Genomic DNA, 14,064 nt, shown 5'->3' on the forward strand with positions numbered 1-14,064 from the left:
CCTACCCACAATCAGGAGTGTAGAGGGATTAGAGCAGTGGGCTCAGTATACATCCTCGAGGTGCGCCTCTGTTGACTGTCAGTAAAGAGATGTTATCTCCGATCCACACTGACTGTGGTCTCCTGTCGAGGAAGTCATGGATCCAGTCACAGAGGGAGGTACAGAGGCCTGACTTTGAAAGCTTGTTCAATATTATTGAGGGGGTGATGGTGTGGAATGCTGAACCGTAATCAATAAACAGCAACCTGAAGTATTACTGTTTTCCAGGCGGCCCAAGGCTGAATGGAGAGCCAGGGAGATTTCAGCTGTTGCAATCCTACTGTGGTCAGAGGTCTAGCTTCCTTCTCAGGCAGCAGCAGTTAATTCTAGCCATGACAACCTCTCAAAGCACTTCATCACAGTAGGTGTGAGTGCTACCGGCTGATCTTATGCAAACACTTAAAAAGAATGATCTGGGATGAGAACTCCATATTCAAAACAGTTTCCTATTTTAAAGGCAACTAGTCATTTTTCTATTAGAAGCTTGTGATTTGAATTACGAATGTAACAATTGCTGCAAACACATTCATTTAATTAAACTAAATAGGTAATTCTGGGGCTCAAACACAAACTAATTACTCTTATAGAGTCATTGAGGAGTACAGCAATGAAATGGGCCCATTGGCCCATCTAGTCCATGCCAAAAACATTTAAACTGCCTACTTCCATTGACCTGCACCAGGACCACAGCCCTGCCATCCATGCAATTATCCAAACTTCTCTTAAATATTGAAATTGACCTGCATGCATCACTTGTGCTGGTAGCTCATTCCACACTCCCATGACCCTTTGAGTGAAGAAGTTTCCCCTCATGTTCTCCTTAAACTTTTCACTTTTCACCCTTAACCCATGACCTCTAGTTGCAGTCCCACCCAACCTCAGTGAAAAGAGCCTGTCTGCTTTTACCCTATCTATACCCCTCAATTTTGCATACTTCTATCAAACCTCCTCTCAATGTTCTATGTTCTAAGGAATAAAATCCTAACCTATTCAATCTTTCCTAATAACTCAGATCCACCAGACCAGGCAACATCCTTGTACATTTTCACTGTACTCTTTCAACCTTGTTTACATCTTTCCTGTAGATAGGTGACCAAAACTGCACACAATATTCCAAATTAGACCTCAGCAATGTCTTATACAACTTCAACATCACATCTCCTGTACTCAATACATTGATTTATGAAGGTCAATGTGCAAAAAGCTTTCTTTGCGACCCTATCTACCTATGACACAACTTCCAATGAATTATGGACCTGTGTATTTAGATCCCCCTGTTCTACTGTGCATCTTACTGTTCACTATGTAAGACCTACCCTGGATGACTCTACTGAAGTGCAACACCTTGCACGTGTCTGCATTAAATTCCTTCTGCCATTTTTCAGCCCATTTCCCCAGCTGATCCAAATCCCTCTGGAAGCCATGATAGCGTTCCTTACTGTCCACAACACTTCCAATCTTGGTGTCATCCACAAATATGCTGATCCAGTTAACTACATTATCATCCAGATCACTGATACAGATGACCAACAACAATGGACCTAGCACCATTGCGGCATACCTACAGCATACCACCAGTCACAAGCCTCCAGTCAGAGAGGCGAATCATCCACTACCACTCTCTGGCTTCTTCCACAAAGCTGATGTCGAGTTAAATTTACTACCTCAGCTTGAATGTCGAACAACTGAACCTTCTTGACCAATCTCCCACCTGGGACCTTTTCAAATCTCTGCTAGGGCCCCGGTAATTTCTGCATTTTCCTCCCATAGGGTCCAAGGGAACACCTTGTTAGGCCTGGGGATTTATCTACCCTGATTTGCATCAGGATAGCAAACTCCTCCTCCTCCTCTGTAATCTGTACAGGGTCCATTAAGTTGATGCTGCTTTGCCTCACTTCTATAGACTCTTGTGTCCATCTCCCGAATAAATATAGATGCAAAAAAATTTATTTAAGATCTCCCCCATCTGTTTTGGCTCCACTCTTGCTGTTGGAATCTTCACAATAAATGACTAGTGTTCTTTCCACTTGTGTCTACTTTATAAAATACAATTTAGTTGTGATTTTGATTCTATACACACATTACTAGTACATGCATGCTACTCTAGACAGAATTATTTCATTGTTATATTTAGAAGCTTCTCCATATTGTTAAGCTCTGATGAGCAAGGCTTTCCAAAATTGTGTGAACCTTAACAGCTTTAATACAAATTTGCAAACATGACTCTGTTAGAAACCTTACTTTGCATTTATGGCATCAGATGTGAGGGACAGTAAAAGCATGCAATTTTTAGTCACATGCCAAAGAGTTTGTCATTTATTTCCTTATGAAATGGGAGAACACTGGAGATAAAGAACACATGTTTACCAAACAGTAAAAAAATGCTTTTCAAATCAAAGATTTACTAAAATCTGATCAAGAAGTCATAGAGAACATATTTTGCTACATACTGTTTTTTTGTCCATGAAGCTGCTGAGAAAATCATCTATTTCAATCTTGCCCTCAAGGAATTCCTCAGCAATCACTTCCGATTCCTCTTCTGCCTGATGAGCTGCAACTTTCAACCTGGCTTGCAGAGCACTTAAACTGCAACTCTACAGCAATATAAAATGGCAATTAAAAACATACATTTACTCCAAAGCTGCTGGTTGATCAGTATGAGCTTTATAAAATTCTTTGATATTTCAAATTCAGAGCTACTGCTATAACTGAATGCCCTTGGTAAAAATCAGTCCTCAGCCAACGGGGTGGGAGGAGGGAATAAATGACAAATGAATTCTTTCATCCAAATAAATTGCCATAGTATTAAAATAAATGACAAATGAATTCTTTCATCCAAATAAATTGCCATAGTATTAATTTAACCTATATGTCCCATTCACTGCATACACATGCTCACAACATTTTTTTTACTGCAGTAAACACAGTTCCAACTGCATGTTCTCTTTGTTCACAGGTGAGACACCCTATTAAAGTCTGAGGAAACAGTCATTGTGCTGTTGGAGCTGTAGGTGTTGCCTTTATCAGCTGTTGTTTGGCCAGTAGTACAACTCCTCTACCACTTCATTAAACCACCATTTCTCCATCTTCCACCTTCCCCCTAAAATCACTGATTACTCACTTACATTGTCTTTAAGTACCAAACTTTGAAGACTGATATAAAATACTAGACTCCTTCAACATCCTTATTTTGATATTGAAAATACTAGACTTGTAACTTCAGTACAATTAGTTGCAGAATAGTAACAGTTTGGAGGGTGGGGGAACAGGTCAGACTGGTGTGCTGAAGGAGTGCCCTGGCCAATGGAGAGACTGAACAACTGGGTCAACCCTTTGTGGACTGCTTTAACTGTTTCACCAGGGCATGCCTAGCAGTAAAAGATTGGTTATATCTCTCACACTGTGAAACATGAGCATGGTATATGACTGTTCTAAAAACTAGTCAAAACTATAACACTATCCAATGAATCTGCTGCAAGCATAAAAACTTTAATTATATATCTAATTATATAATTAAATTATAATCAGTTGACAAATATTAATGAATAAAATTAAAACTAATTATACGAAGATAAGTATTTTTCTCCCGGTACAGAGATACGTTATGTAAGAATTACAAGCATTTTAACAACTTTGTTCTCAAGGTGTTCATTAGATTAATTATATTATACATTTGACAACAATAAATATCTAGCAAAACAAAACAAATATCTCTACATCTGAATTGAAATTGAATTCTTTCATCCAAACATATTGCCATAGTATTAATTTAGCCTATAGGAATTTTTTCTTAAAAAGCTCATATACTGTATAAATCAAGTTACAAAACTTGTATTACTCACCTCACTCAGTTCATGCTGTCTTTGCATCTTTTTTTCAAAGGTGCTTTTGAGTTGAGTTAGTTGATCACACTGAAAATAAAATAAATATTAAAAGTAACAAGCATTTAAAAATTTTTAAATGTACAAGTAAAAAACTGCAAGTGCCTTACTTTAATTAATAGATCTTGTCTTTCTGTTTCCAAACGAGGTTCAAGTTGAAGATTTCTTTCTTTCAGAGAATCACAAAACAAAAAGGATTAGGCTACTTGGGGAAAAAAAACAAAAAAAAACAAAGAGAGATTGAGACGGACAGCCAGAACTGAACATACATACTTGCCAGCTCTTCAATGTTGTTAACCAGATCATCTTTGTCAGTGCATATCTGCTTCAGTTGTGGCAAACCCATGAAGTGCCCTAGGAGCAGATCCTCATTTTCATTTAAATCAGTCAACTGTGAATTACTACAAAACAAAATCAGTTGACAAATATTAATGAATAAAATTAAAACTAATTATATGAAGATAAGTATTTTTCTCCCGGTACAGAGATACGTTATGTAAGAATTACAAGCATTTTAACAACTTTGTTCTCAAGGTGTTCATTAGAACACAAGTTTAGCTAAATTTTCAGTTGCGGAATTAGTGTACACATTTGCCCCTTCAATTAATCCCACATTCTTAATTCTCTGAGCAACAGAGACAGGCATTAATTGATTTCTTTAAATCTTTTTATTAAATAAGTATACAAAAAGGTAAGCCATATAGACACTAATACATTGTTAGAATATAATAAGGCATTAATTGATTTCATCTGATCAAAAATAGATTCCAGTCCACCATCTGAGCAATATTTGGATTACATATAAATTTCAATGACAGGAAATGATATTGCCAGTAGTGGAGCATTTGGTACCCAATGTGGTTTTTAAATATTATTTGTAATATTATTTATTTGTAAATATAAAATGAAGCTCTTATTGAATTTGTTGTTAAGTTTGTAAATATTTCTTAGACAATTGTCTCATCAAACTCAGATGTTTAAGGATATAAATATCCAAGATGGAAAGCATCTACTGTATTTGATTCATATTTGGTTAATCCAATCTTCCTAAAGAAATTAATAGAGAATCCAGATATACTAAATGCCTTTTTAAATAAACTCTAATATTTACTTTTTAATGTGTATGTACTGTATGAATATTTAAACCTTGTGTGCTTGTTGATAAAAGTGAAAAGTAGATGAAAAGCAGATTCATTATTTTAATAATAATGAACAATTCCTTATTGGTTACTGAATGCAGAGGGATATTTGTCAGATGAAGTATATTTTTGATGGATACATGGATTCCAGGCATTTCAACAAGATTAATATAGGCATCTATTGAGGAAAAAAAACTGCAAATGCTGAAATCCTGAAATAAAATAAAAGCTAGGGCTTCTCTTTGGAGCGAAGGAAGATGACAGGTGTCTTGAGGTATACAAGGTGATATGAAGATAGCCAGGGACTTTTCCTCAGGGCGGAAATGGCTAATACCAGGGGGCATAATTTTAAGGTGACTGGAGGAAAGTATGGGGGGCGGGGAATGTCAGCGATAAGTTTTTGTTTTATACAAGCAGTGTTGGGAGCATGAAATGCCTTGCCAGGGGTGGTGGTGGAGGCAGATATATTAGAGACTTTTAAGAAACTTAGATAGGCACATGGATGATAGTAAAATGGAGAGCTACGTAGGAAGGAAGGGTTAGATCGATCTTAGAGAAATGCTCTTTGTCCCATGATGTCGTTCCGATCTTGTGAGGTCGGTACAACATCATGGGACAAAGAGCATTACTGTGCTGTTGTGTTCTATGTTAATGGACAGCAAGGTTTGCTGCAGTCATTACATTGTCAGAAGTTTCTTCCTTTCCTCAGAACCAGAAAATATAAATCAAACAGCAGTTGAATCAAGTAACTGCCTGGTAGAGTCAAACTCACAGAACAAGACAACGTGCTAAGCTTCTTCATCTTAGCCCTTTGGTATGTTTTGTCCCACTAACAGGCAAAAAGTGACAGCAGAGTGGTAATAAATTGCCATTATACCATGTCAAATATGGGCAAGAAAACTTCTCCCTTATTAACACCCTTCATTCAGGAGGGTTTAAACTAATTTACAAAGGGGATGGGACCCAGAGCGATAGAGCAGTGAAAGAAGTGCATGGAGTAAAGCCAGATCTAACATATAGAGAGGCTTTGAGGAAAGAGAAGCAGAATAAATGGTGTAAAGACAGTAAGGTAGAAGGGCTGAAATGTGTGTACCTCAATGCAAAAAGCATCAGGAACAAAGGTGATGAACTGAGAGCTTGGATACATACATGGAATTATGATGTAGTGGTCATTACAGAGTCTTGGCTGGAACCAGGGCAGGAATGGATTCTCAATATTCCTGGATTTCAGTGCTTTAAAAGGGATAGAGAGGGCGGAAAAAGGGGAAGAGGGGTGGCATTACTGGTCAGGGATACTATTACAGCTACAGAAGGGGTGGGTAATGTAGCAGGATCCTCTTTTGAGTCAATATGGGTGGAAGTCAGGAACAGGAAGGGAGCAGTTACTCTATTGGGGGTATTCTATAGGACCCCTGGTAGCAGCAGAGATACAGAGGAGCAGATTGGGAGGCAGATTTTGGAAAGGTGCAAAAATAACAGGGCTGTTATCATGGGTGACTAACTTCCCTAATATTGATTGGCACCTGATTAGATCCAAGGGTTTAGATGGGGCAGAGTTTGTTAAGTGTGTCCAGGACGGATTCCTGTCACAGTATGTGGACAGGCCGACTAGGGGGAATGCCATACTAGATCTAGTACTAGGTAATGAACCGGGTCAGGTCACAGATCTCTCAGTGGGTGAGCATCTGGGGGACAGTGACCACCGCTCCCTGGCCTTTAGCATTATCATGGAAAAGGACAGAATTAGAGAGGATAGGTAAATTTTTAATTGGGGAAGGGTAAATTATGAGGCTATAAGGCTAGAACTTGCGGGTGTGAATTGGGATGATGTTTTTGCAGGGTAATGTACTATTGAAATGTGGTCGATGTTTAGGGATCTCTTGCAGGATGTTAGGGATAAATTTATCCTGGTGAGGAAGATAAAGAGTGGTAGGGTGAAGGAACCATGGGTGAAAAGTGAGGTGGAAAATCTAGTCAGGTGGAAGAAGGCAGCATACATGAGGTTTAGGAAGCAACGATCAGATGGGTCTATTGAGGAATATAGGGAAGCAAGAAAGGAACTTAAGAAGGGGCTGAGAAGAGCAAGAAGGGGGCATAAGAAGGCCTTGTCGAGTAGGGTAAAGGAAAACCCCAAGGCATTCTTCAATTATGTGAAGAAAAAAAGGATGACAGGAGTGAAGGTAGGACCAATTTGAGATAAAGGGGGGAAGATGTGCCTGGAGGCTGTGGAAGTGAGCGAGGTCCTCAATGAATACTTCTCTTCGGTATTCACCAATGAGAGGGAACTTGATGATGGTGAGGACAATATGAGTGAGGTTGATGTTCTGGAGCATGTTGATATTAAGGGAGAGGAAGTGTTGGAGTTGTTAAAATACATTAGGACAGATAAGTCCCCGGGGCCTGACGGAATATTCCCCAGGCTGCTCCACGAGGCAAGGGAAGAGATTGCTGAGCCTTTGGCTAGGATCTTTATGTCCTTGTTAACCATGGGAATGGTACCGGAGGATTGGAGGGAGGCGAATGTTGTCCCCTTGTTCAAAAAAGGTAGTAGGGATAGTCCGGGTAATTATAGACCAGTGAGCCTTACGTCTGCGGTGGGAAAGCTGTTGAAAAAGATTCTTAGAGATAGGATCTATGGGCATTTAGAGAATCATGATCTAATCAGGGACGGTCAGCATGGCTTTATGAAGGGCAGATCGTGTTTAACAAGCCTGATAGAGTTCTTTGAGGAGGTGACCAGGCATATAGATGAGGGTAGTGCAGTGGATGTGATCTATATGGATTTTGGTAAGGCATTTGACAAGGTTCCACATGGGAGGCTTATTCAGAAAGTCAGAGGGTTGTGGTGGAGGGAGTACATTCAGATTGGAGGATTGTGACTAGTGATGTCCCACAAGGATCTATTCTGGGACCTCTACTTTTTGTGATTTTTATTAACGACCTGGATGATGGGGTAGAAGGGTGCGTTGGCAAGTTTGCAGACAACACAAAGGTTGGTGGTGTTGTAGATAGTGTAGAGGATTGTCAAAGATTGCAGAGAGACATTGATAGGATGCAGAAGTGGGCTGAGAAGTGGCAGATGGAGTTCAACCCAGAGAAGTATGAGGTGGTACACTTTGGAAGGACAAACTCCAAGGCAGAGTACAAAGTAAATGGCAGGATACTAGGTAGTATGGAGGAGCAGAGGGATCTGTCCACAGATCCCTGAAAGTTGCCTCACGGGTGAATAGGGTAGTTAAGAAAGGTTATGGGGTGTTAGCTTTCATAAGTCGAGGGATAGAGTTTAAGAGTCGTGAGGTAATGATGCAGCTCTAGAAAACTCTGGTTAGGCCACACTTGGAGTACTGTGTCCAGTTCTGGTCGCCTCACTATAGGAAGGATGTGGAAGCATTGGAAAGGGTACAGAGGAGATTTACCAGGATGCTGCCTGGTTTAGAGAGTATGCATTATGATCAGAGATTAAGGGAGCTTGGGCTTTACTCTTTGGAGAGAAGGAGGTTGAGAGGACACATGATAGAGGTGTACAAGATAATAAGAGGAATAGATAGAGTGGATAGCCAGCGCCTCTTTCCCAGGGCACCACTGCTCAATACAAGAGGACATGGCTTTAAGGTAAGGGGTGGGAAGTTCAAGGGGGATATTAGAGGAAGGTTTTTTAATCAGAGAGTGGTTGGTGCGTGGAATGCACTGCCTGAATCAGTGGTGGAGGCAGATACACTCGTGAAGTTTAAGAGACTACTAGACAGGTATATGGAGGAATTTAAGGTGGGGGGTTATATGGAAGGCAGGGTTTAAGGGTCGGCACAACATTGTGGGCCGAAGGGCCTGTACTGTGCTGTACTATTCTATCTATTCCTCTGTTCAAAAAAGTGCTCCTCCACGTTACCTGGAGCAAATCTTGGAAGAAGAAAGGAGCAAAGACACACAACAGATGCTGGCTAGGGGACCTTGAAATACATCACGACAAATGGCTTGGAATCATCTCCACAAACTGAGCTAGTCATGTCCTGTAGGACAGAGTGTAGCTGCCTGATTGGGTCTATGGCATATGATGAGTAAACGTAAGGGATAACACAATGTTCTCACCAATACACAATAACATTGGTAGAAGTAATAACCACACAGTCTTCATGGAAATGAGGTCCCATCATCACCATCATCACAAAGGGGCAACTGAAGAATTTAGTGAATAGAATAATCTGGGCAGCCACGAGGCATTCTGGACCATCACAATCTATAGCCCTTATGGCCCAACAAATCCCCCACACTACGATTAGTATCAAACCAGGGAATAAACTCCTGGTTAAATGAGAAATGCAGAAGAGCAAAGTGGGAGCTCTACAAGGTACAGATGAAAGTGCTGAGGTACCAGTCTAGTAAAGCTGCAATACAGGACTACCTAGAACCTCTTGCATTACAGCATGCAATAGAGCTAAGTATTCACACCACCAAAGGGCCAGATCAAAGCACTGCACTGAACAGTCATAGACAATAGGAGAAACCAGATCCAAGGACACTTCCATCCTCTAACAACAGTAGAGTTCAGCATGTCAGTAATCCTGCCTTCTCCCTGTAACTTTTGATGCCCTTACTAATCAAGAACCTATCAACCTCCGCTTTAAATATACCTAATGACTTGGCCTCCACCACCGTCTCTGACAATGAATTCCAGAGATTCTCCACCATCTGGCTAATGAAATTCCTTCTCATCTCTGTTCTAAATGGATATCCCTCTATTTTGAGGCTGTACACTCTAATCCTAGATTTCCCCTACTACAGTAAACATCCTCTCCACATCCACTCTATCTAACCCTTTCAATGTTTGATAGGTTTCAATGAGATCCCACCTTCATTCTTCTAAACTCCAGTGAGTACAGGCCATCAGATGCTCTTCATTCATTAATTCTTTTATTCCTGGAATCATACTCATGAATGTCCTCTAGACCCCCTCCAGTGCCAGCACATCTTGTCGTGATGCTGCGCCCTTACAAAGCCACAGCATCACATCCTTGCTTTTATAGTATAGTATCGTATAGTCATACTTTATTGATCCTGGGGGAAATTGGTTTTCATTACAGTTGCACCATCAATAATTAAATAGTAATAAAACCATAAATAGTTAAATAGTAATATGTAAATTATGCCAGGAAATAAGTCCAGGACCAGCCTATTGGCTCAGGGAGTCTGACCTTCCAAGGGAGGAGTTGTAAAGTTTGATGGCCACAGGCAGGAATGACCTCCTATGATGCTCTGTGTTGCATCTCGGTGGAATGAGTCTCTGGCTGAATGTACTCCTGTGCCCAACCAGTACATTATGTAGTGGATGGGAGACATTGTCCAAGATGGCATGCAACTTGGACAGCCTCTCGAAAAGAATGCTAGTATTGCATTTGCCTTCTTTTGTACCTCTGATGTCTGAATTTTCTCTCTGTTCAGAAAATAGTCTCATTGTTATTCCTTCTACCAAAGTGCATGACCATGCGTTTCCCACAATATTGCATCTGTCTCTTCTGAGACTGCACCCTCTGGTCCTAGACTCCCTCATTATAGGAAGTATTCTCTCCATATCCACTCCATCTACGCCTTTCAATATTCAATACGTTTCAATGAGATCCCCCGTCATTCTCTGAACCATCAAATACTCCTCATATGTAATCTCCTTCATTGCTGGAATCATTGTCATGAACCTCCTCACGATCAGAATCAGCTTTAATATCATTGGCAAATGTCATGAACTATGTTGTTTTGTGGCAGCAGCACTTGTAATACATAACAAAGAACTATAAATTGTAATCACGCACACACACCTAATTAAATAAGTAGCGCAAAAAGAGCAAAAAAAAAGCGAGGGAGTGTACATGGGTTTATTATCTATTTAGAAACCTAATGACAGAGGGGAAGAAGCTGTTCTTAAAATGTTGATTGTGTGTCTTCAGGCTCCTCTACCACCTCCTTGATGGTAGCAATGTGAAGAAGGCATTCCCTGGGTGATGGAGGTTCTTAATGATGGATGCCAGCATTTTTTCCCAGGCATTGCCAATGCCAGCACATGCTTTCTTAGATAAGGGCCCAAAACTGCTCACAGTACTCCAAGTGCTGTCTGACCAATGCATCATAAAGTCTCAACATTACATCCTTGCTTTTATATACTAGTCCTCTTGAAATGAATGCCAACATTGCATTTGCCTTCCTTACCACTAACTCAACCTACGAGTTAACTTTTAAGGAATCTTGCATGAGGACTCCCAAGTCCCCTTCCACCTCCGATTTCTGAATTCCTCCCCAATCAGCAAATAGTCTAATATGTTTATTCCTTCTACCAAAGTGCACAACCATACACTTCCCTCCACTTCTTTGCCAATTCTCCTAATCCGTGAGCAGATATCATGAAATGGTTGACAGCTGGGTACAACAAAAGCCGAGGGAGGTGACAACATTGCAGCAACACTGCTGAGGATCAGCGTTCCACTACCAGCTGTCCCTCTAGCCAATCTACTCCAGGAGAAAAATATTCACAAATATCAGGACAAATCCAGTCCAGCTAATGACTGCCCAATCAGACTGCTTTCAATCATCAGGCAAACTATAAAAGGTGTTGTCCACAGTGCTATCAGATGAGACATTATCATCAATAACCTATTAACCCATGTCCAGTTTGGGCTTTAACTTCAGACCTCATCATAGCCATGGATCAATTGTCAGAGGTCAATCATCACTACTGGAGCTTTTCAAAGGAGTGTCTTAGGCTTAATTAATGCCAGTTGATTCTTCAATGACCTTCATTCTATTATAAGGTCAGAAATTAGATTGTTTGCTGATGACTGCATAACATTCAGTTCCATTTGCAGCTGCTCACAAAATGCAGCATTCCATGTTTGCATGCAGCAAAACCTAGATAACATTTAGGATCAGGATCAGTTTTACTATCACCAGCACATGAAGTGAAATTTGTTAACTTAGCGGCAGCAGTACAATGTAATACACGATAATATAAAGAAAAAAGTATATACATGTATAGTAAATAATTAAATTTAAAATAGTGCAAGAACAAAAATAATGAATTAGTGAAGTAGTGTTTATGTGTTCAATGTCTACTTAGAAATTGGATGTCAGAGGGGAAGAAGCTGTTCCTGAATTGCTGAGTGTGTGCCTTCAGGCTTCAGTACCTCCTTCCTGATGGTAAGAGCGAGAAGAGGGCATGTCCTGTGTGATCGGGGTCCTTAATAATGGACGCTGCCTTTCTGAGGCACTGCTCCTTGAGGATATCTTGGATACTATGGAGGTTAGTATCCAAGATGGAACTGACTAGTTTTACATTCCGTAGCTTCTTTTGATCTTGTGCAGAAACCTCCCTACCCCCATACCAGACAGTGACGCAGCCTGCCAGAATGCTCTCCATGGTACATCTGTAGAAGTTTGAGTGTTTCAGGTGACAAACCAAATCTCCTCAAACTCCTAATGAAATATAGCCGCTGTTTTGCCTTCTTTATAGCTGCATCAATATGTTGTGTCCAGATTAGGTCCTCAGAGATGTGGACAACTAGGAACTTGAAATTGCTCACTCTCTCCACTTCTGATCTCTCTATGATTGGTTTGTGTTCCGTCGTCTTACCCTTTCTGAGGTCCACAATCAGCTCTTTAGTCTTACTGACGTCGAGTGCAAGGTTGTTGCTGCGACATCACTCAACTAGCTGGTAATCTCGCTCCAGTCCGCCCTCTCATATCATCAGCAAATTTATGGCTCTGTATTTGTATTTACTTTATTCCTTATATCCAGGGCAGTAAAAATCTTTTTGTCAGATCTCTGTCGCAATGCACAAGCAATAAAGAGGGGAAATGTGGGAGGATATTGCCCAAACAGCAAGTTGTATAGATAATTGTTTTGTATACATAATATGTACAGTCAGATATCCAAACAGATCAATGTGTGTTGATAAACCTGATGGCCTGGTGAAAAAAGCTGTCCCAGATACTGTTGGTTCTGACTGTAATGCTGCGGTACCATTTGCCACATGGTAGCAGCTTAAACAGTTTGTGGTTGGGGTGGTTGGAGTCCCTGATGATCCTCTGGGCACTTTTTATGCACCTGCTACTGTAAACGTCCTGAATAGAGGGAAGTTTACATCCACAGATGCGTTGGGCTGTCCACACCACTCTCTGCAGTACCCTGTGACTGAGGGTAATTCCGTTTCCATACCAGCGATGACACAGTCAGTCAGGATGCTCTCAATGGTGCCCTTGTAGAAAGTCCTGAGGATTTGGGGACTTATGCCAAACTTCTTCAGCCGCTGAAGACTGAAACTACTTTTAAGGTGAAAGAGGAACTGTTGTGCTTTTTTCACCACACAGCCAGTATGTATAGTCTATGTGAGATCCTCGGTGATGTGATAACCGAGGAACTTCAACTGTCTCACCCTCTCAACATCTTATTGATGTCAATACGGGCTAGCCTGTCTCCACGATCAACTCCTTTGTTTTTTCAACATTGAGGGACAGGTTGTTTCCTTAGCACCACTGTGTCAGGGCGTTGACTTTTCCTCTGTAGGCTGTCTCATCATTGTTGGAAATAGGCCTATCAATGTCATGTCATCTGCAAATTTGATCAGCAGATTCGAGCTGTGCGTGGTAACACAGTCACTGGTGTATAGAGAGTACAGGAGTACAGGAGGTGGCTCAGGAAACAGCCCTGAGGGGCTCCTGTGTTGAGGGTCAGAGGGGCAGAGGTGAGGGTGCCCATCCTTACCACCTGCCAGCGATCCAACAGGAAGTCCATGATCCATCTGCACAAGGCGGGGTGTAGGCCAAGGTCTCTGAGCTTCTTGTTGAGCCTGGGAGGAATTATGGTGTTGAATGCTGAACTGTAGTCCAAGAACAACATTCTAACATAACCATTCCTCTTCTCCAGGTGAGTGAGGATGTTGTGTACTGCTGTGGCTATGGCATCGTCTGTTGATCAGTTATATCGGTAGGTGAATTATAGGGGGTCCAGTGTGGGCGGTAGCATG

At 41.0% G+C, this 14,064-nt stretch overlaps 1 protein-coding gene across 3 annotated transcripts in view; it reads right to left on the reverse strand.

Moving 5' to 3' along the window:
• vps37a (VPS37A subunit of ESCRT-I) overlaps window positions 1-14,064 on the reverse strand; it is a 40,780-nt gene that overhangs the window by 4,875 nt on the left and 21,841 nt on the right. For all 3 annotated transcript variants that reach the window (XM_063043050.1, XM_063043052.1, XM_063043051.1), the window contains 4 exons: window positions 4,194-4,321; window positions 4,031-4,089; window positions 3,882-3,950; window positions 2,490-2,633 (listed from right to left, as the gene is read on the reverse strand). In XM_063043050.1, the coding sequence (XP_062899120.1) occupies window positions 2,490-2,633; window positions 3,882-3,950; window positions 4,031-4,089; window positions 4,194-4,321 (400 nt within the window). The remainder of the gene's footprint in view (window positions 1-2,489; window positions 2,634-3,881; window positions 3,951-4,030; window positions 4,090-4,193; window positions 4,322-14,064) is intronic.

Source organism: Mobula hypostoma, chromosome 3 (assembly GCF_963921235.1).
Source record: "Mobula hypostoma chromosome 3, sMobHyp1.1, whole genome shotgun sequence".
NCBI lineage: Eukaryota > Metazoa > Chordata > Chondrichthyes > Myliobatiformes > Myliobatidae > Mobula > Mobula hypostoma.